The sequence below is a fragment of the Diadema setosum genome, chromosome 5 (genome assembly GCF_964275005.1).
Source record: "Diadema setosum chromosome 5, eeDiaSeto1, whole genome shotgun sequence".
Lineage (NCBI taxonomy): Eukaryota > Metazoa > Echinodermata > Echinoidea > Diadematoida > Diadematidae > Diadema > Diadema setosum.
The window spans coordinates 3,675,298-3,698,655 of record NC_092689.1 but is presented as its reverse complement, the minus strand read 5'-3'; the positions used below and the strand labels follow the sequence as shown (position 1 = coordinate 3,698,655).

General features: G+C 39.1%; 1 protein-coding gene across 1 annotated transcript in view; it reads left to right on the top strand.

Moving 5' to 3' along the window:
• Window positions 1–307: 307 nt before the first annotated feature.
• The window catches only part of LOC140228432 (diacylglycerol lipase-alpha-like), a 49,593-nt gene continuing 26,542 nt past the window's right edge, over window positions 308–23,358 (top strand). The window contains exons 1-6 of the mRNA XM_072308650.1: window positions 308–402; window positions 3,010–3,172; window positions 8,010–8,094; window positions 10,418–10,630; window positions 15,875–15,999; window positions 17,585–17,735. Of these exons, the coding sequence (XP_072164751.1) occupies window positions 330–402; window positions 3,010–3,172; window positions 8,010–8,094; window positions 10,418–10,630; window positions 15,875–15,999; window positions 17,585–17,735 (810 nt within the window). The 5' untranslated portion in view covers window positions 308–329. The remainder of the gene's footprint in view (window positions 403–3,009; window positions 3,173–8,009; window positions 8,095–10,417; window positions 10,631–15,874; window positions 16,000–17,584; window positions 17,736–23,358) is intronic.

Below are 23,358 nucleotides of genomic sequence, written 5' to 3'. Positions count from 1 at the left end.
TATTAGGATTGCTCTGTTTTGGATATCTCGGCCATTTCAAAACCAATTTCCATCAAATAAACATTGAATCCCTCTTGGAATTACATGCTCTTTCATATTTCAGAAGAGGTTTCTCACTATCTCGCCAAAAAAATGATAAAAATCTGAAGTTAAGTCTCAAACAAAACTATATGATCCCTTTAACTGTATTGATTATAATGGGAGTGCACTGTAGTATGATCTTGCAAAAGGTCAATACCGTTGTTCTTTAACCACCCAATCAGTATAACATTTCCCAACTTCTCTTCCATCTTCCTCCAGTGCTATACATCCTCAGTCTACTGTGGTCCATGATAAGTATACACTGGCTGGTCGGATCCTACACAGACTGTAGTCTTCATTACATCAAGCAAACAGTACTAGGTAAGGTTACCCACAAAGTGATGCACAGCCGTGCACGCAGAAGGTCATGAAAAAAACATGTGTAAACAAGACTGGTTCCACAGTCAGAGCATTACAGCAGTTGCCCTTCTAAAAAAAATTTCAAATCTTATTTCTAATTCCAGAAAGGTAAATAAACTTTGTACTGTATGAAGCTGGGAGTACTTTTCATGCTTATTAGACCATCAAATCTGTAGCTTAACACATTAGATTTAATGGTGCCAGGTGATAAAACATTCATGTGAAATATTCCTTGGGTATGACAAATTTTTGCCTGCAATGACATCATCAGCTAATTTTCATAGTGTTCGTGATCAACCTTACCATTTAAAGTGATACAGGCGACATTCAAGAATTCTAAAAATTTCACCCCTTTATTTTTTCTTCCAACCAATATTTTGGTGATGTTTGGGTTTTTCTTTAAAATTATTTAATTCAGAAAAAGTAAGCTAATGCATGGAACATTTCTTCATTCACTGCATTTGTTTGGGATGGGTTTAGAATTGTACCCCTCTGCACCTCCCATCTCCGCACAGTGCCTTGGCGAGTCGTAATCACATTAGGGGAACCAATGACGTTACAAAAACTGAAGAGAAAGTGGCGACTAATGGGAGATGTGAAAGCTTAATGAGATCCCTAATGGCCTCTGAATTTGTGAGGGAATCACTCTTTTTTTTTTTTGGTAATTAAATATCAGAACGCACCGCTGTTATGCAGGACATCGGCATTGATGGTTGATAATCAAATCAAGTCGAGATGCGAGCCCGAAAATGAGGACAAAAGTGATGTACGAGATTACAGATGATTCGATTTGGGATTAAAGAGACGTGCCTCAGAAACAGAAGGGGGAAGAAAATCTGTCCTGAAGAGTAAAAGAGCAAAAATTTGAAAATTGGGCATGTACATTGTATTATTTCACAGCTTACCACAGTCTTGTAGCTTGGAAAGGGAGCTAGATTTGCGTTAACACATCAGGTTTCTTCTACAGCTCATGATCCAGAAAATTTAGATTGCATTGTTAGTATTTAGCCCCAGTTTGGTAATGGCAAAAGCGTAACTTTTAATTTTCGACACTGCATAATGATGAGTGCATTGTTTCATAGCATTGCAATATTATTTTATTTAATTATGCTACATTGATGTATACAAGTATTGGCACTCTTGTCTCCATATTAGTATGAAAGTGAAGCAGATGATGTTCAAAGATTGAGGCAATTGCTGTTGTGCCTTTCCATCTGTAATCTCAAAGGCATTAGCTCTTTTAAAGGGATGGTACAGTATTGGTGGAGATGAGAATTGGGCTTTTAACTTTTTGTGAGATACCAAGAAAACACTTATGAAATAGTACAGAGCATACCATTTTAAGGGGAATTCAAAATCTATTTGATGTAAATCGGGTTTGGAATGACTGAAACATCCAAAAACAAAGTAAAACAAAGAGATCGTGATAAACTGTGGGTCCCACACTTATTAGATTTTGTTTTGGATATCTCTGCCATTTCAAAACCAATTTTCATCAAATAAACATTGAATTCCTTATGGAATTATGTTCTCTTTCATATTTCATAAGAGGTTTGTCATTATCTCACTGATAAATGTTAGAAACTTGAAATTAGGTCTCAACCAAAACTATACGATCCCTTTAAAAATGCATTCCCTTCTATGAAATGAGATCATTTATAACTGCAGGCAGTCACTTGTCCCATGGCGATGAGAGGAGATATAAGTTTTACCTTCCTTCAAGAAGCAGAGTAAGCACTTATTCATATTTGAGATACTGGAGACAATACTTTGTCATGTTGTTAATTTTGTTGATAGCAGTCAACGTATTAAAACAGAAAACCACCATGAAAAGATGATGCTGAAGATGGCATACAGGTTGAATGTTTATGGCAGGCATAGAGTCGGCATAATCCAATGATACCTGTTGTGGCTCTTGTAAAGTGAAGTATCCCGGAGAGAGGTGTGGAAGATGGAAGCACTTGGAGAGGAGTGTTGTAACCGCATTTTCTCTGGTGTCCCAACGGTATCATTAAACGTCCCATTCACACTCACAAGAATTATCATGTTTTTGAACCCAATGCAAATCGTCAAATCTACAAGTTGTATATGCTGCCGTTCACACATTGCCAAAAAAAAATTCATGTGGCTGGAAAATCTGATTATTCCCTAAACAATTACCAACAAAGCTCTATCCCAGGCACCCTCACATTTGGCTTAGTGGCATCATGAGATTGAAATAAGTGATTCTTTTTATGCTTGATTGCTTGCTTGCTTTGCACATTCTGACTGAGGCAAATTATCACAATGGTTTTATAGAAAAAAGTCAATTAAATGTTGACAGATTTTTGTGTCATCGGGATGTAAAAAAAAAAAAACAATCTTTAAAAACTTGTTTTCTGGTGTATGTGAATAGGGCTGCAATGAGATCTATGTACAGGTGCAGGCAAAGTGCTAACCTCTCCACAGTGGTAAGGTCCCTCATTGTACCTGTGCACAGATATGATGACAGGTCCAACTGCAACATCTCACACATTTTCGACTTTTTGTGTTTCCTCGGCTACATTTGTACGTTTTCCCATTGCACAGGTCTCATCATATTCCACTTCGTAGTATTCCTCACCCTCTGCGTCTTGCTGTTCTGCGTGTGGGACGGGGCCGGCCGGAGCTTCGTCAAGTTGAAGAAGACTGAGAAGGAGCGGAACATCAAGCGAACGGCCAGTAGAGTGGAGCGCAATCAACAAAGAGAATTGTGAGTCGAAGGGTTTTTTTTGACATCCCCAACGGTGGTTGGTGGGTGCCACTATGCTAACCCTAGTACCCAATAAACTCCTTACCACACCTCCAGTTGTGTTTCTACCTGTTATTTTTCTCTTTGGAGCCAGAAGGGGGTTTTAATAAGAAAGAAGGGGGTCATTGTTAGTTCACTGCTGTGTGGCAGTGGTTCTGTGATGCAAAGTTATAACTTTCTGTCGTGGGGTGCACACCTGAAATCAACTTGAAGCTGAGGCGTAATTACACAGGGGGCGCGGGTCCCTGTCAACAAATGTGCTGCCCATCTACGCCCGTACACATCAGAAATAAAATGGCACATCAAATTTGCACCCGTTAATGGTGTTACACCTGTAAAACATACAGTACCCCAAACTGTCTCAATAGAGGCATCTTACACCCTAAATGGCATATGTCTTTGTGGTACCAAGTACAATACCATAAAATGGCATTTTGACTAAATATCAGATTTGATATTGTATTCAATTCACAACACTACATACATTTACATGTGTGAGTGAGTGTTGAAAACCTGTTTTATGAAATTGCACCCCTACCTACAATGTAAATGGTGACAGAAAGGGGAAAAAACACTCCTTTTCTAGGGATAAAGGTTGACACCACCATTTGTCAAAGGCAGACCCTTTCTGATGCTTTTTTAGAACTCGGATGTGTAGCAAGTCATAGAGATCGAACCCCCCCCCCCCCCTTCCCCTACATACTTATTGTCTTGTGTGTCCTGCTCTTCTTAGCACTGCTAATTTTTGTCACCGCAAACACCAGCAACATCACTTCATGCAGGAATAAATGGAATCTATTAAATAGAATGCTAAATTCTTCCAGGAGCTTACAAAAGGGTGGTAGGCAGGATGTGTACCTGTGGGAGAAAAGACGGTGCACATGAATATTGTGTACTATGGTAACATTCATACGGGTGATAGCTTGTCATGACGATAGAAATCCTTGAGCCCCACAGGTTCAGTAGCTGGGAAAGTACCTTGTAAGAAAGCAGCTTTTATCTGTGTTAATTATTGCCTGGTAACATTAACACATGTCTTTGCACACACTTGAAATATTTATAGATCACTTATGTTTATTGTATGCATATGTCATTGTGAGTTATCATTTTCCTTGGGGTTAATTGGCTCTTGTGTGCCAAGTCAACAACGATAGATTAGGAAGCATGCACTCAGCAAGGCAGAGTAAGTACTGTAAAATGGCCTTTGGAGCAATAGCTGTACGTTTGGAAACATCCACGGAGCGGAGCGAGGAGCGAGGAGCGAGGTTTTGCTTTCGGTTATAAAAAGCTAATAGGAAGGTGCAATGACCAAGCGCTAACTTGTGGTTTTCGGCAGACTATCAAATTCCAATGTCATTGTGGTCACTGTTCAAAGTAGAGCCAATTCCTTGGCTGGCCATTTGCGGTAATCTCCGTTGAGACATCAACAAAGACAAACGAGCAATGCTTCAATGCATGTGTGTTTTAATCTGTAGTTTTGACATTGTGCACAGACAGAGTGTTCCTGAAGGAGAGGGGATGGATTTCTTTGTGATAGCAATACCGGTACTTAGTACTGAGAACTGCTGACATTCTAATTTCTCATTACACAATGGACAACAGTTATGAGACACAATTTGACGCTCATAAATCTGGTGATATACTTGAGTGAGCTTCAGTATTTAAAAGAGGTTGTCAAATTTTGGAATATGCAGTAGATTACTCACTGGTAGCCAATAAATGGGTCCTAGTTATGCATTATAAGCATACAACCCTCCAACTACAGAGCTGTGTATATCCGTATGCTGCGGATTGATCAGTAAATGAGAAAATCATGTGCGATCAAAGAATTTCCTTTTTTTGTTTTTCCTGTGTTTGGATTTTTCGTAATCTTAGAGTGAGAATACTCAATCATGGCATTATTATGGTACCTATCACCATTCCATTCACTGTCATTTATTTTGTAATCTCCTGTAAGGGTTATCCACCTCCATAGACTAGTACACAGTGAATATAATGCATCCATTGTATACATGCTGAACCATGGGTTACACATGAGCCAGTCACACTGTCCCGGAATATCTATTTTTCTTACTTTTTTGATTGAAGATTTTGCAATTATTCCTCTGGAGGTGTGCACTAGATTATTGAATTTCAATTCTGAAATAGTGAAAGCTCCCTCATGTGCAAGGGGAATACCCCTTCTGAAACACCCCCCCCCCCCAAAAAAAAAAAAAAAAAAAAAAAAAAAAAAAAAACTGCTACAGCCATTATCCACTCTCTACTACCAAATACACCAGATATCTGAAAAGTATAGAACTAAATTATAAGAATGGGAAAGAAGTAACAGGACTTTCACTTTTCCAAAGAAACATCGGTGATTTGCCACCCTGTAGGTGAAACAATGCATTTGTATTACAGGAGGCAATATTAATTAAGTTGATCATTTTACGAAATTTCACAAAATTGGCGAAAGTTAAACAACACGATATATTTACAGTAACAGTAGCCTTTTGATACCTTTTAACTATGCAAATCTATAGGGCCATTCCTAATCTTCACAATTTCATCCACAGATAGTACTTAATCAATTATCAAAATGCAGCAATGATTGGATTTCATCTCCCCTTGTGTCCTGTAAAACCAGGCTGAAAGCTGTATGTGTCAGCATTTAGTAGATATGGCATAAAGCTTTCAGCTCCTGTGTATGATTTGCAAGGACAGTATAAATATATATCAGTGTCCTTGTACATACTTGAAATGCCAGGGAATGCTAAGTGCACCCTAGTTTATGAGAGAAAATGATCTACTAAATCAGTTATTTTTTATGATTAAAGAAACAGGACAAAGTTTTATATCTCATATTTTGATATGGTCACAGATCTACAAGTTGTATGTAATGATGATATCATAATATCTGCAAATTTTTTTTTTTTTTAAATACACAGTTCTGATTGCAAAGTGTATGTTTGTGTGATTTTGTTTTGTCTTCATAAAGATGGCACCCTTCATAGATAATGTATGTTCATGTATCATACCTTTCACTGGATAGCATTCAATGATACAAAACAAAAACAAAAAATGAATGAAACAGACATTCACATACACAAGCAGGCAATATAATGTTACTGACTGAAAGGCCCTATCTTCATTTCTGAATATCTGGACAAGAAGTTGTCTATTTGTGTGGTATGTGGATGTGTGTTCTATTCATTTGTTTGTTTTGGATTGTTATTTTCTTTCATTGCATGCTATCCAGTGATAGGTACAAATGATACAGAATTAAGCGTGGACTATCTTAATGTGATAGAGATCTATCCATCTATCATATAAAGCTATTTTTACTCAGTTACATTCTCTAAGCAGTAGGAGGTCAGCTTCATAGCAGGCCCCATGCTGGTCTGTGTTGACTGACGGGGGTAGTTTACATGGGTGTCCCGCTGAGCCGTAGCCCCAGTAGCATTTACTCTGCCAAGCAATTAGTGTGTATGATTCCCTTTGTTTGATTTCCTGTCACTTGGTCCATTCTGGTGGTCATCAGTGTCCACCTGAATGGTCAGTGTACTGTGCAGGGATGAGGGGGGTTTTAAAGCAGAGTTGACCATGCGTGGAAAGCTCAGCTGTCCATTGCTCGGATCTTTGAATACAAATTTGTCTCTGCACAGTTAAAGACCGGGTAGCGTAGGGGTGCCTTGGGGTGGAAAGACTGACCTGGATCGGATATAGTCAAGAATCCTTTTAACGAATTGTGTATACGGTAAAGCTTTATGACTGATCTCTGAGTAAGTACACATACAGCCAAAGAATCTGGACTGAAGTTGACCATTGTCGATGAAGTGTGTGTTTCAATCCATGCATTCGCTGTCTAGTGGTAGTCGTGGTTCTTGAATGTATGGAATATGAAAGAGCATACAATCTTATGAGGAATTCAAAGTGTTTTCGATAATTTTTTGTTGTTGAAATGGCTGAGATATCCAAAAACAATGAAGTACTACTAAAAGGTTGGACCCACCTCTTATTAGGGCCACTTTGTTTTAGCTTTGGTTTTGAATATCTAAGCCATTTCAAAACTGATATTCATCAAATAAACTTTTGATTCCACTTAGAATTATATGCTCTTAAATATTTCATAAGTGGTTTCTCATTACATCACAAGGAGTTGATATGTGAATCCCCATCACAACCAAAGTGATACCATCCCATTAAATAGTTTAATGGTGCTTGGGCGAGTGAATTTCCCAGATAGCTCACTGCTTGCTTGAAGGGACAGAAGAAGCAAAATGGGCTAGAAATCACACAGGAGCCTGAAATGACTGCAGATGAAGTCTTCATCCACAAGCAGAATCTTGCTCACTTCTCTTTCCAAGTAAAGAAAAGTTGGCAAACAACACGACACAACGGCGCAAAACTTAAAGAAAAGAACAGAACAAATTGCACCTCGTATATTGAATGAATGAGGCAGGTTTATCATAGAAAACATTGACCTGGTTGCCATGTTGTGCCTAAGTTTACTTCCTCCATATCTCCGTGTTTGTCTCTGCATCTTCTATATTCTCCAGTTTTTCTCATTTTTTCTTTTCTTTTCTTTTCTTGGATTTGCTCAGTCTCGCAAATTTGTGACAACTAGCTTGTCCTATTCTTTGGTTTCAGCCGTTCATACTTGGAAAATATCTTCCCGGGGAAATTGTTCCCTTCATATTGCTGGTTGGTTGTTTTCTCTATTGTTTTGTTTCTTTTTATTCTTTGTACACATTAAAGCTTTGTATAGTTTTCATGCTGTAACATTTTCTACTGTTTTGTTTTATTTTGTATTCTGCAGAAGAACACGTGCCAAGTATGAGCAGAACTGGGACAAGCGACTCAGATTTTGGTTCTGTTGTACTTCATCAGGTGAAATCCAAGAAGTAAGAGCCAGATAACTTTCGTCCAATCGTCCCACTTTGACGAAAGCTGCCGTAAGAACGTCATGCCCCATCAGATTTGAGCGTAGAGCCTGAAATTCAAGGAGATTACTTTATCACAAGCAAGGAGTATCAATTTTGTGTGAGATTAATGGGATATTCTTCCTAGTCCGTCCCTGTCAAAAAATGGTATGTGGGATTTCTCTTCCAGTCAGGAGCTGTTAGCCATAATTCGACTGTGAGTAACTGAAGATATTGTAGTGTATATGGCTTTTGGATGGAGTAGGAAAAATGAAAGGATTTGTGTGTGTGTGTGTGTGTGTGTGTGTGTGTGTGTGTCCGTGTGTGTGTGTGTGTGTGTGTGTGTGTGTGTGTCCTTAAACACATGAAATTCCACAATGCAGTGGATTGAAATTTGCACTGCCAGCAATTTCTACTCAAACACATTCCTTTACAAAAATAATCACTGATCATCCTTCATCTCAGATTACGTGGGGAATTTTTTTATATCTGTTTGCTACTGAGCCTTTCAAATTACATTATTTTGTTTAGGTTTCAAATAAAAAAAAAAGAAGAAGTGAAATTTAAGGACATGAATAGACCTCGTGCTTTTGTGCATTTTTTCACTAAGTCTTCTCTTTTTCATTAGGGGTAGGGGAGAGAAATACATTTTTTCTTGTGCAGAAGCAAGACACGCATTGAAGTTACACGTATAGCATCCTTGCTTTGTAGAACAATAATCACTATGGAGTGTTTGGCAATATTGAGCTGTGCAGGGATCAAGCTTAAAGTAGACTGCCAGGCTTAGGAAGAGTTTTTTCTTTTCTTTTTTTTTTAACCTGTTTTTGCCATGAAAGTATATGCCACTGATACATCTGTAGTGTGGCTATGATTTTTGTGGATGAGAATCTAGGAAATTATGAAATTTATGAAATTTATAAAATGTATAGATTTTGTAAACGACTTTCGTCAGTTTGTGTATGTATCTGTGATATACGGACATTTACTGCTTATTGCCTGTAAAGATTTGGTCTGCTGTATTGATAGTAATAAAGCAGCGGCTGACCCACACACACATGGACAGTCGGTATAGACTATCTATATGCATGTCCACACAGTGGTTGTGACTGGGATCATGCAGGGGTCAGCAATAAATTGGTCTTTGTTATATCAATTGCATGGAGTGATGTATCGTAACAGATGGTCAACCTTTGCAAAAAAAAAAAAAAAATGCACAAATATTGTCCTATTGTAGATTCAGTAGGAATTTTGTAAAGATGAAATAGCTTTGATATATGTATATGCTTATGAGTGGTACATTTAGCAAAAAAACAAAGTCCTTGCCTGGCAGTACCCTTTAAAATGTCTGGCTACCAGCCATTAGCTATGAGGTAGCATGTGGGAGAGGTGCTTTGCTGTAATCACCAGTCAACATTCTAACGGAAAAAAACATGCTTTCATATCTTGTATCTTCCATCTTGACAAGCCAGTTTAAAAGTACACACAGTAAAAAAAGGGTATACCGGTATGCATCTTTTGAAAAGGTTCTTGCTCTATCGCTATGATTTTGTCTGCTTCAACTGACTGATTAATTTCTGTAATGTTGTGGTAATTCTGTGAGAGTTCAATGACTTCATGTCATGCTTTGATATATTGTAGATGGAAGGCTTCCAACTGCGTTGATCGGTTAATATTGTTTCCCAATGCTAAGGACATCTATTCATGTGCTTGATGGACATATGATGATAAGATGAGGCTCATTTCCAAACCTCAAAATGAAAAGCAATCAACACTCAGTAGCATCATCATTTCAATCAACAAGAGTTTATCCTCACCTGGAAGTGTCTTGTATCTCTTCCTAGGTCATTTTTTTTAATCAGTATTCTCTTTGTATTAATTTATTTTTTTGTACATTAATTGATAAGTGAATTCATTCATTCATTCATTCATTCTTTTTTAATTAATTCATTAATTCATTCTTTCATTCATTCATGTATTTCATTCATTATTCATCCATTCTTTCATTCGTTGATGTAGTTTTTCTTTCTTTTAGTCATTCAATCATTCATTCATTCATTCATGCATTCATATGTCCATCCATTCAGCCATTCATTCATTCATTCATTCATTCATTCATTCATTCTTGTAATAATTTATGTATTTTTCTTCTTGTCATGTTCAGAGTGCCTTTGCAGACATTGCCTTTCTCTTCTCTGAGTTCATTCATTCATCGTTCATTCATCATTCATTCATCCATCCATCCATCTATCCATCAATCCATCCATTCATTCTTTAATTCATGTATTTTTCTTCTTGTCATCTTCAGAGTGCCTTTGCAGACATTGCCATTCTCTTCTCGGAGTTCTTCCGTGACCTTGATGTCGTACCATCAGACATCCTAGCCGGCCTCATGCTGCTGAGGGAGGAACAGAAGCAGAGGAGAGAGGCCATTGAGAACTCCCCCCAGAACAGTGTCTTCCGGTTCCTCTCGGGCGTGGCCGTCACCCCGGAAACGAAATTCCTCGATTTCCACAAGGCCGTGAGTATACTACTTGACAATGCCAAACAGAAACACTTAGGTGAGCATGCTAGAAATGTGATTGTATTATTACCTCTGCCAAGGAAGGAGGTTATGTTTTCCCAGCGTTTGTTAGTTGGAATAGTTTGTTTGTTTGTTTTTGTGCAAAATAACTCAAAAAGTTTCAAAAGGATTTGGATGAAACTTGCAGGAAACGTTGATACTGACACAAGGAACAAATGATTAAATTTTGGTAGTGATCCAGGAATTTTTATGGATTTTATGAAGGATTTTCAATGTTTTGGCATTTACATGTGTAGGGTCAATGAACTTGGGAGTTCAAGCTGCATGATATTTTTGAGGTTTGCATACACACACTAAAGTGTGTACTTTGCTCTGCAAGGTGCTGCGCAGCTGTAAGCTGATGATGTAGCAAGAGGCTTCTATATTGGGATATCGGGCAATTTTCAGCATGCATATGAGTTATGTGTGAGTGAAAATGACTGATCTCATTTGGAGAACAAGATCAGTGATGGATATGAGCTGCATGGCCATGTTGTTGGTGGAAGTCTGCGCCCTCAGAGTGCTTCTCTTGTTATTGTTGTTGTTATTGTCAATTATTAATTAAAATATTATTAATAAAAAAATTCCTTATATGTTTTGGGGTGGTGGTTTTGTCAGGCAGTTACACTCTGCAAAACATATCTGCCTACTACTGTATATGCCGAATATTTCGCGAGGTTTTTATTTTTCCGAATTTCGCGAGTCAGGTGCTATTCACGAAATTAAAGACACGCGAAAATATGGACTCTAATCACGCTATGAATGTGACGTACGCAAATACATTTCTCCATTCAGTACAGGACTCCACGATCGCGAATTTAACCACTCATGAAATCGTCGGGAAGTTCCGATTCGCGAAAATTTATGCTCGCGAAATATATGCCGTATTCAGTAATCTTTAGTGGTCTTTGACCTGCTCTGGATGCTGCAATCTTATCGTGTTTACCTAAGATTACAGCCTCAATAGCTTACATTTGTATCATGTTTGCTGAAGTCATTTGTCATGTAAACATACACATTCATTTTATATGTCTGAATGTATGGAAGTAGTGACAAGCAAAGTATGCAAATTCATTCAACATTGTAGACATGGTAGATATGAAATAACGAATTATACCAACCCATTCAGTCAAACTTTAGTGGGTCATAATCGTGTGAAATCATATTAGGTATATCATCACAAAATGAAATCTTTATATCAGAGAGATATAGATTTTGATCCCCATTTCAGTTTTTCACTGGACCTTTAAGACCTTTAAGAGTATACCCAAAACTTGCTCTGCCTCTAGATGGAAGTTAACTGTCATTTTAATACTTTATTCGCCGAATATTTCACGAGGTTTTTATTTTCATGAATTTTCCGAGTCACATGCTATTTGCAAATTTAAAAACACATGAAAATGTTAACTCTGATCCAAACATGAATATAAATACATTTCTCTGTTCAGTGATACACTCCGCAACCACAAATTTAATCACCCACGAAATTGTTGGCAAGTCCCAATTCGTAAAGATTTAGACTTGCTAAATATATAGCATATGCAGTACTCTGTACAACCTCCTTTTTATCTGTGGGGGAAAAAAAGTATTTTATTCTATGATGTTTCTTCAGTCCATATACTGCTGCAGTACTGATGAAATGTAGTGTTTTGTTTTTGTTTTTGTTTTTTCATTACCCAGATAATTACACTTGAGAGAGCAGTGAGAAAAATTGCATATTATATACACATCAAAAAAGATAGGGACTGGCAGTTATACAAATAACGTGCATTATTGAGGTTCATAAATACTTTTGTATGGTCAGATGAGCTTTTTGTTTCTAAGCAACGACAGCTGATGCGTATGTTTATTGAAACTGTAAATAACGATGCGAGGTCGTGCCTTTGTTCTGGAAAGTAGCCGACACAAGTTCCTTGCGCCCACTGCATGTAGGATATGGTCTACAGAAATTCCAGTGTGTGTGTCTGTGTGCTGTCAGTGATAGCGTAACAACTTGTTTTCCAAGCAGTCCCCTTGACCACTATTGTAGGAAGTCTGATAAGATACATTCTTTAGTGAAAAACAGTGTTATTGGGGGGGGGGGTGGTGTAGGTGTACACTAATTCAAGGTAATGATTGATACTAAGACTGCATTTTCATATTGTGGTCCTTTTACGTTGCATATCATCCATTAAATTGCCGAAGGTTGAAAGGCAGAAGGTTGTTATTTGAAATCCCAATGATTTATCACCCTTCTTGCTCTGAACAAACAACATGGGCATGTTTTACAATGGTGTAAGCTATGCACCCACATATGTGTTTTTTGGAGCACTGATGAACACACCAGCAAACTTGCCGCATTGTTGCCATGTCATCCTCTCCCATGATATCTATGAATCTAACCCAAACCAAACCAGAAGGTCGTAGGAAATGGCTGAGGTCACATGCCCACTTTCTATGGCATCAACGGCTATCACACTTTCAACTGATATCAGTTAAACTCTTGTTCACCATGTCATTTGATGCTAAATTAACCCATTAAAGGCTAGTCCTCAGTGTGCTCAGGCAGGCATCCAAGGTGGTCGAAAACTTGAAATTTGAGCATTTCCCTAGATATGAATTTGAGAATATCTGCGCACATCACAATATTTTTCGCCTTATTTCTCATCGTGCTGTTTACATTTGATGTTGTGTCTTATGTCTTGAGCACAAATTTTCTAAATAGTTTAATGTTTTTCAAATTTTTCACCTGTCTTTCACAAACTTCAATACAGTTTATTTTTAACATGTTACCAATTCTCAAGGATGTTGCGTAGCATGTTCCTGGCTTTTGGAGATATTGCACAAGAATGTTGCAGTGACAAGCTCAAATCCCTCGTGGATAACCCTGGGTGTCTATGAGAATCTCATGCTATAGCCAAGTCAGCTTGTCTGCAATGGGTTAATGCTGGTCAATGGAAAGAAATTTTCATTTTTCCTTTCATTTCATTCAGTTTTCCATAAATTTGTACATTCGTAACATACAATGTACATCTACCCATCAAATGATAATAATAATAATAATAATGATAATAATAATACATACAATTTCTATAGCGCCGTTCTCCACTTTGATTAAATGCTCAAGGCGCTTTACAATAGGTACATCAAAGCAAACAGATTGAAAATACAAGTACATCACAGTAATAGAAGAAGATGAAGAAGCAGAAAAAAAAAGACATGAAAGTCTGTCTTCAAAAGACACTGGTCTTCAAAATGCACTGCTAAACAGATAGGATTTTAAATTACTCCTGAAAGATGTTATAGAGCTTGAGTCTTTCAGCTCACGAGGAAGTGAATTCCACAGTGTTGGTCCAGCGTGAGCGAAAGCACGTTCCCCCCAAGATTTCCTAGAAAACGGAATATGTAAGAGACCTGAAGTTGAGGATCGAAGAGTTCGTGAAGGTTGGTATTGACGAAACAAACAAACATTGTAATCAGGAGCTGTTCCCTCAATAACATGATAAACCAAAAGAAGTATCTTAAACCGAATACGCTCCTGTACAGGCAACCAATGAAGACTCTTCAGGATAGGTGTGATATGACTGCGTTTACTTGACAAAGAAACAATACGTGCAGCGGCATTTTGTAGCTTTTGTAATTGGGCAATTTGAGAGTTTGGTAGATTGATTGATAGTAACAAGAATGTGAAGATCCCATATTATTGAGAATTAACTTTACGTAATAAACTTTTAGAATAATCTTAAATCAGTGTTGTAGAAGTATGCCATATTTACATTAGAAAATTAAGATAATATGTGGTGGAACCTTCAGAAAAGCAGATGCTTGTGCGGGGAGGTCCCCAGCATGCAAGGAGCAAAGAACCTGAAATAATTTCCGAGGAAGATTAAACACAAATACCATACATCAAGGATCTTGACATTCTTTTCCGCTCTACTGACTGCACCTTTTGTCTGCTTACAGGGGAAAAAAAAAATGTATGTGCACATTTATATGATGCATCCGTTACATTGTGGCCTGGCAAACATGATATTTGCAGCCAGTGTGATCTGGAGCATAAAATCACACCAAGCAGAGAATAGCTTCACCTATTCAAGCCTTTAGCTCTCAATTATACTCCAGGCCCAAATGAATTCTTAGCCATAATTAAAGCTCCAGTGTGGTATAGGCCAACTGGGCCAGAAAATCCTGACAAATTTCCACGTGTATTTTTGCAACAGTCACAAAAGGAGATCTCATGAAATAATTACTTTGCAGATTTTGGTTCAGACAATCAGTTTCCTGTACATGGGAACCAAAGTTTACCAATGAAGTAACTCAGTAATGGTTTTATTAAACTAAAAAAGTGTCACTTCAAATATACCAATGTCCTTGTCAGCAGTTTGGTAATTAAATGCACTTGACTTTGTGGCTTCTAGTCCATTGCTATTCAACCAAACGCACACATTCATTGGATCTGTATTCAGCGTCTAATCAATAATTCAATGCCATCTTGTGGAATACTTTCCTCTGCTTTGTATGTGATCAGGCTTTAAAACTAGTACATGGTGCAAATGATATCAGGCTGAAGTCAAGCGAAGGGAACTCATTAAAGTCATTGTTGTCTTTTCATTACAACTTCTATTCAACTTCATTTCCGTGTTTGTTTTTCCTCAAAAGAACAAGGAAAGATAATAGTACAAGATATTAAGCTAGAAGTTGTAGATATTTTAGTGACAAGCAAAATGATAATGATATCATATTGAATATCATTTAGTTCTCAATTTAAGTATAGCTAGATAATCATGTTCTTTGAATGAATGTTAGGACCCAATGATAATTTGCTTATGATGAATGTAAATTCCTTTTAAAAACTTAGTTTCTGCCGTATGACGAATACAGAGATGGACAGGTAAAAGGGGGGGGGGATTTTTACTTACATGAGTTCTCTTCAGCCCCATAGGGAGAGGGTCTTAGTAGCAGAAACAGAGTGTTTTCTTGTTTCGGGGGGGGGGGGGGGGAGGGAGTGGGCAGGAATGACATGTCATGGAATTTTGACAAATAATCCAAAATAAAGCAGTGAGCAGATCATATGTTTTGGTGCATCTCAGAATTTTTAGGAATCATCTTTGGTAAGGTGCTTTATCGTGTCTTTTAATTCATTTCTGAGAAATGTGCTCTGCAGTTTTCACAACTTTTTCTCTGTGTAACTATTTCTCTGTTGTTGCTTTTATCTCACCTCAGGAGGACAGTGATTTGTTTGAGGAACTCCACCACTACTTCAAGTTTGCCGCAGCAGCATACGGCTGGAAGGGCTACGTCATGGTGCACGGTGCTGGAGGTTGCTGTACGATGGCCAAGGAATGTAGGTCAGTGCATGCAAGCATCACGTGAAGAGCAGCCACCATGAATAACGGACCGGAGAGGCCGTCATTGCGCTCTAATCAGGCATATCGGTCACATTTTCCCATTTAGGTGGAAGTGGAGAGATAATGAGATAGATTGTGACCAGACGATAGGGACAGACAGAGGCTAGGACAAGAGAAGTTATTTTTATACAGGGTCTAGGGCAATTACCCCCTGGACAATTACCCCAGACCCTTCTCCTAATTCTAATCCTAATCCTGAACCTAAACCTAACCCTAACCCAAACCCAAACTCTAACCCTAAACCTAACCCTTACCTAATCTTTGCTCTAACTTAATCACTAACCAGTATTAACCAGTATTTACCAGGCCATTTTATGTCTTTTTTCCTTTATATCCATATTTTCCCTCCTTCAATGTGCATAGAGACGTTAATTTATTTCTTTGTCATGTGCGCTATATAAAAATGGGTTATTATTATCATCATTATTATTTCGAATGAGGAGGAAAGCTAGAAAATTACAAAAGAAACTTCTACCACTTACCTAACTCAACTTCCGGGGATGTCCTTACACATTTAATAGGAAAATGCCCCCTTATTTTACTTATGTGACTGTGAGCTTTTATTGAACTCCTCAAGTGGGCAAGTGGACTTGTAGCCTGGATGGCATTTGGGGAGATCAACCCATTGGTTACTGGTACCAGGGCAATGTGTCATGAAACTTGTTAGTCACGGACAAATGTTTTAAGCTACTGAAATCATTGCATTTGATTGGCTGATGGCAAATTTGTCATTGAAAATCGCTGCCAAGACACTTGATTAAGTGTCCCTTAAGTGTATTATTCATTAAATCTTGGTGAATTATCAGGTCTTGTGTGCAACATGCTGTTCATATATTCCCGGTTGGTAGATAGAAAGTTGTTAAAAAAATGCTACGGATATTAAAGTACTGTAAATCACAAGGACCAGGTGATACTGTACGAGCTGAAATTTTCGCGGTGGTTTTATTTTCGCGAATTTCGCGAATCGCCTTTGAATCGCGAAAATAAAAACGCGCAAATAAGTAAGTTCAGTTAGACCCTCGCAACCGCGAAATTAACAACACGCGAAAATGTCCTCGAAGGACCAGTTGGTGAAAATATCTGTACGCGAAAATTTCAGCTCATACAGTACATGATTAGACATTATGAGGTTTACAGTACAATCCCAGTCTCTCCCGTTGAGTGACCAAGAGGAAGGAGACAGGACATGACTGCAGCTGGTATTGATTATCATCACAGGAGAATCCACAATTGCACAGGCACAAATAACTGAATATAATGGCACTCTGGCAGAAGCAGATCCATGCAAAGTTTTATGAAGGTAGAAATGAGGAGAAGTTCAATGGCATTTTAAAACTCAAGTATATTTTATTACCCTACAGATGAGAAATGATTTTGTTGTTGTTGTTTTTTTTTTCAAATTCAGTATTATTGAACTGATATGTTAGAAAATTGATGGTGCTCTCTCCATGAATGTTCTGCAACATGTTCATTTTACAGCTATTTCAGTAAAATTCATTTCTGTTGTTTTGTTATCTTGTTGCAGGTGCTGTTGCTTCAAGACCCGACAACACTACCACCTGGACGAATCGTCAGACCCCGACGCCGACAACTGCTGCATGTGCAACTTCGCCGCCCTGAAGAAGATGTCCGGGCTGGGCAACAACGACATCATCTACGCCACCTTCCACGTCTCGGTCAGTTGTAGCTCTTGCTGTCAGGGGCTCGGGAGTAAAGAGGAGAGTACGGGGACGGAGAGCTATGGTATTGACACGGAGGGTTTAATGTTAGTGGGGCGCACCAGCCCCAGGGGGGTGGGGCCACAGGCGGGGGGAGCCAACGAGGCGGGGGCGACGCCCAACGTCCAAACGCCCGAGTCGGGGATCTGCCTTAAGACTAGCCTCTCGTTCCAAGAGGAAATGGACGAGCGCATGATGAGAAAGGAAGCGCGCTCGGCCGCGTCCCTGTCCGACGACGGCTCCGTGTCTTGTGGTGGTCGTTTTTGTTCTTGCTTGCCTCCCTCTCTCTCCCCCTGCAGCTCAGCTTGTAGTGAGTCTGGTGTTGCGTCTGCAGGGAGTGTTTCGAGCCTGTCCCAGTCAGACAATCTGGTATGCCATTTGATTTTCGTTTCTTCGCTTCATTTATCTCACCTTTTTGAGTTTGACATCCCTCTTGTTATTTTATTTTCTTTGCTTGGCATGCTTCTTCCCCCCCCCCCCCCATACCCACTCTGATGCCCTTTGTTGTTCCTCCCAACCCATCCGTACGCTTTGTCATTTTTCTTTTTGCAAATTCTACATTCCATAGCATGAATGTGGCCCTTTAGATAGCATGTCGTTTGTTGTTGTTTTAGAGCTTGCTGTAACTTGTTTTTTTTTTTTTAATCTCCAAATAAAGAAAGAAAAGGAAGTGTTGTGTGACCATTGCATGAGTTTAGTGTTAGAGTGTGTCATAGCTTGTAGTGTGAGGAGCCTTTTTGTTCTTTGTAGCCACCCTACCCCCAGCGTAATCCATGGCATGAGTAATTCTCATGACGGTCCTAACTCATCCTCTTTCAAAGGAGATATTCCTCCTTTTTTTTCACCTCCAGAGCTTGGAAATGCATTTGTGAGTCTCTTTTTAATATTTACTATTAGATTATCAGTGAATGATGTGTAGATTTCTCTGTCATTGCGTAGTTTGTGTTTTCAGACCCACAAAACGAATGAAAAACATAAAACCAAAATTGCACATTTTTAGCTCACCTGAGCCAAAGGCTCAAGTGAGCTATTGCGATCGCCCTTCGTCCGGCGTCCGTCGTGCGTCGTGCGTCGTGCGTCGTCCGTTGTGCGTCGTCCGTCGTGCGTCGTCCGTCGTGCGTAAACTTTTACATTTTTATCTTCTTCTTGAAAACCCCAAGACCGATTTTCATCAAACTTGGCAGGTAGCATCCCTAGGGGGTTAGGAACTCAATTTGTTAAAATGGGCACCATGCCCCACCCAGGGGGCCCCCAGGGGGGGCCCAAACCCCCCAAAATTAAGGAATCTGTAAAAATCTTCTTCTCTAGAACCAGAAGTGATAGAGCTCAGTTAATACTATGAGTTAGTACATTGATGACTGTAGTTTCAAGTTTGTTCATGGCAGAATCAGGGGTGCCCCCCTTGGGACCCAGGGGAGGGGGGTGGGGAGGGGTCCTAATGGGGCCTAAATTATACATTTTCATCTTCTTCTTGAGAACCCCGTGACCAATTTTCACCAAACTTGGCAGGTAGTATCCCTAGGGGGTTAGGATCTCAATTTGTTAAAATGGGCACCATGCCCCACCCAGGGGCCCCAGCGGGGCCAAACCCCCCAAAATGAAGGAATCTTTAAAAATCTTCTCTAGAATCAGAAGTTATAGAGCTAAGATAATACTATGAGTGAGTACATTAATGACTGTAGTTTCAAGTTTGTTCATAGCAAATCCAGGGGTGCCCCTCTTGGGGGCAGGGGGGGGGGGGGTTGGGAAGGTCCAAATGGGGGCCTGAATTGTACATTTTCATCTTCTTCCTGAAAACCTCATGATGGATTTTCGTCAAACTTGGCAGGTAGCATCCCTAGGGGGTCAGGATCTCAATTTATCAAAATGGGCACCATGCCCCACCCAGAGGGCCCCAGGGGGCCCCCAATCCCCCCAAATGAAGGAATCTTTAAAAATTTCGGCCCTTATTGTACATTTTCATCTTCTACTTGAGAAGCCTGGTCAAATTTTAGTAGAGCTGTGAATAATTTAGATTAGTGACTGCGTGAAAGGTGAACTTGCGATACTCAGGTGAGCGCTAGACCCGCGGGTCTCTTGTTTTCATATGCCCTGTTGCTTTATCGTTCCTTTTAACAATCCATTAAAGCTATCTAAGCTGACACTAGATTCCAGACAAAGTAGGCATTTTAACTGATCAAACACTGATTTTCTTTGTATCTCAACTACTATTGACAAATGATAAAACTATCTGAAATCCGTCATATAGCTCTTTGAGAAAAAAAGATAAAAGATCTTCCCGAGAGAAAAAAATAGATATAAAGTGACCCATAGGGTCTCCAGACATGACAGTGCCATCAGATCAGACTAGATATTTGTGCTGTTGCCGACCCTCTTGTTTCTGCTGTCTGCTACATTTGAATATGCAAATTTGGGTGCATTCGGGCTTGCATCTCTATCGCGCTTCGCTCTTTTCACTGCGGTCTTTTTGGTGCATCAGGGGCAGCGGTGTTCATGCTACCTTGAAGTCATTGCCGGCGAGATCTTGGGACGAATTGCAGAATTTCTGAAAAAAACAAAACAAATTAGGGTGAATTACCCTTGCTTTTGAATGTTTTGATTTGTTTTTTATTTCTTATTTATTTTTTATTTATTTATTTTTTTTTAGGTGGAAGGAAGGTGACTCAATATTAAAGATCTAGATCTGTGATTTTGGAAAGCTTGCTGTAATTTACCCACTTTTGATATGAGTAGAAATTCATCACTGTCAAAGAGGAACAGAAAAAAATTCATCATATAATGGGAATTAAGAAAGCAAAATAATGGCTGTGTGCTGAGACATTTATGTTTAATGGGCACTTATATCCTGTCTGGAATGATTTTGTAGCCATATTAGGAAAATATTGCAAACATTACAGAAAGAAATGAGCCCTAAGTTTCAGTTCTTGATGCTGGAGTGTGCATAAAATGTTGAGTTCGTGTATTTTGTCTTCCTCATTTTCTTCCCTCCACCTCGACTCAAATCACCCCCAACCCCTTCCCTAAGTCATTGGCTGGTGGTATGGGAAGATAAAATTGGCAACAGGTTTTTATCAAGGGTTTAAAATGGGAGACAGCATTTGGACAAATGAAATGAGCAATGAATTCATTTTAGTTTTGGTAAAGGATATTCCTGCAGGGCTTGTCAACTTGGAATGCAGAGTTGCATTTGATACACTGATCAGCTTGTGTAGTTTCCCTCCTCAACCCCATGTCCAGCGAAGACATGACTGCCTCTCCCCCGTGAGCCAAATAGACTAGTCTAACAGAACCCATCTCCTCTGAAATTAACCGTAGTGGCTGCAGACCGTTCCATGTTGGTAAAAGGTATGTTTTAGTATAGTTAATAAATTGTGTGCGTTTGGGTGTATGTGTGCATATATTTTTTTCCAGTGTTTCAGGTATACTTGGAGATCGTGAGAACACAATTTGCTGTTGTTTTATTTGATTGGTGATTTTTTTTTTATTCAATTTTCAGATGTTAATGCTAATAATTGTATATGATCCTTGCAGTGAAAGTGGTGCTAACGTCTAGCAGCCATGCACTAACATGATACAGTATTTCCACCGATGGTAAAGCTTTCCGCCAAAAACCATCGTGCATGAGGTTTTATCTTTTCATCTGAATGGAAAAACAATACACTAACCTGTGGTATTCAGCATTATCCCTTCCACGCCCACAATTAACACTGAGACACCAGTGCCTGCATTAAGATCATACATCATTGTGCTAGCATTACGAGGCAAGAAGAGGTCTAATGTCTTGTGTCATTAAGTTGTCAAGTTTGATTGAAACTGTGGTTTTGTGGTTTCCTGTCAAGTCAAAACAGTTTTATTATTGCTACAGGTTTTTATTTGCCTGAGATGATTTTTTTTTCTGTATTCTTTCTTCATCTCTTTCCATGAGGATCCTAGATATAAAAGGAATATCAAAACTGCTCATTAAAGAACAGGAAAAGAATGACCAGGCTCTTGAAATAATGAGTTCCAGTACAGTGTATCCTGTTAGCAGTTTGGATCAAATGCTGTGGAACTATAACTGAAAGCAGAGTAGAATGCTCCGAAAATTGTATAGAAAGACAGTGGGAAGAAAAAAAAAAATCAGATTTGTTTTGGTCAGCGGCCATGGTTGCATTTGCATACATATTCACAGAGCAAATGTGTACAAGTGCTGTAATCTAATGCTTTGTCTTTAAACAAGAGAACTTGTGGCTGATTCCGACATTCAAATGTTGCAGTTTCTTTCCTTATACTAAATACATCGGAAAGTGTATGCCAAAAAGTGGGAAACGTAGCCATCATACTCCAGAGTAAGAAAGCACAGTTGCTTTTAGCATACAGTACTTGACATTTTACCTTAGAAATATGTATGTATATTTTAGTCTATAAAGGGCTTTTTTTTTTTTTTTTTTTTTTTTTTGGGGTGTGTGGCATTAGACATTTCTCAGTGAAATGGCTTTTGTGTTACTTGTTAGCTGTATGAAACCACATGCCATGTATAAGTGTCTCTTGCCTCATATCTCACCATATTATGTGCTTTATATGTGAATGCCACATCATCATTCTTCATCACTAAGGTTGCCGTTCACTACTATGACAATGCATCATTCTTGCTATAAGCATTTCTGTGCTGTAGTTATGAGCAGTCTGGTACATGTCGTTCATTATGCATTTGCCCGTTTCCCAATGTAGCCAGCTGCCTGCAAGTTATATCTTTATCTATAGATCTTATCTAATCCGAGGGTATGAAAGTAAACTACCAAAATTTCGATTTCTGGTGTGTGTTTCGTGTTTTACCCTTTAGTCCCATTCACCCACTTTAATGTGAGACTGAATGGATATTTGACTATAGTTTCCCAGTTCTGCAATCCTTCTCATGTTTTGTGCAATTTTTTGTTCCCTCCCCTTCACGTGTCTGTTTTTTCCAGCATGTTCCTAAATGTTTCGCTAAACTCTGCATGGGGAATGCAGGTGGAAATAGAAAATCCCGTCGGACCAAGAAGGTAATGCAGTGCACATTTGTATCATCTTGATGCCTTGATTCTATTCGGACGCTCACCAACGGCATGTCGCAGCACTAACACTCACTGAGGATTTCTTCTTGGTTTCTGGGGTGCATTGCTTCCCTTTTGCACCATTTTACGCACCTAACACAATTATCAGCCGATTCTGTTGTTTGATTCATTAAAATGTGAGACAATCCTCATTTGTCAAGGTATATACAAGTATGTATCAAATGACTCATGCACCGAGAGGTTCCAGTTGAAATTATGGATTCTGAGGCGACTGGCATTGCATTATTTTCTGAAGGGTGCAGCCCCAAAGAAAATAGCAATGATGCCAGTCACTGAAGAAGCCGTAAGTTCAGCTGGTACCTCAAAAAGAATGCATGGCATGTTTGATTTATATCCTACAAGAGAAAAATTTTGATCAAGATCTGATTACGGGCCGTAGTGCAAGTGGCCAACCGGTCGTCTGCACAGCTACCGCACAGTGCATGTACAAAGTACAGTGTAACTGTCAGTGCTAGTGCAGCACAGGCCCTTACCACTGGCTCAGCCTC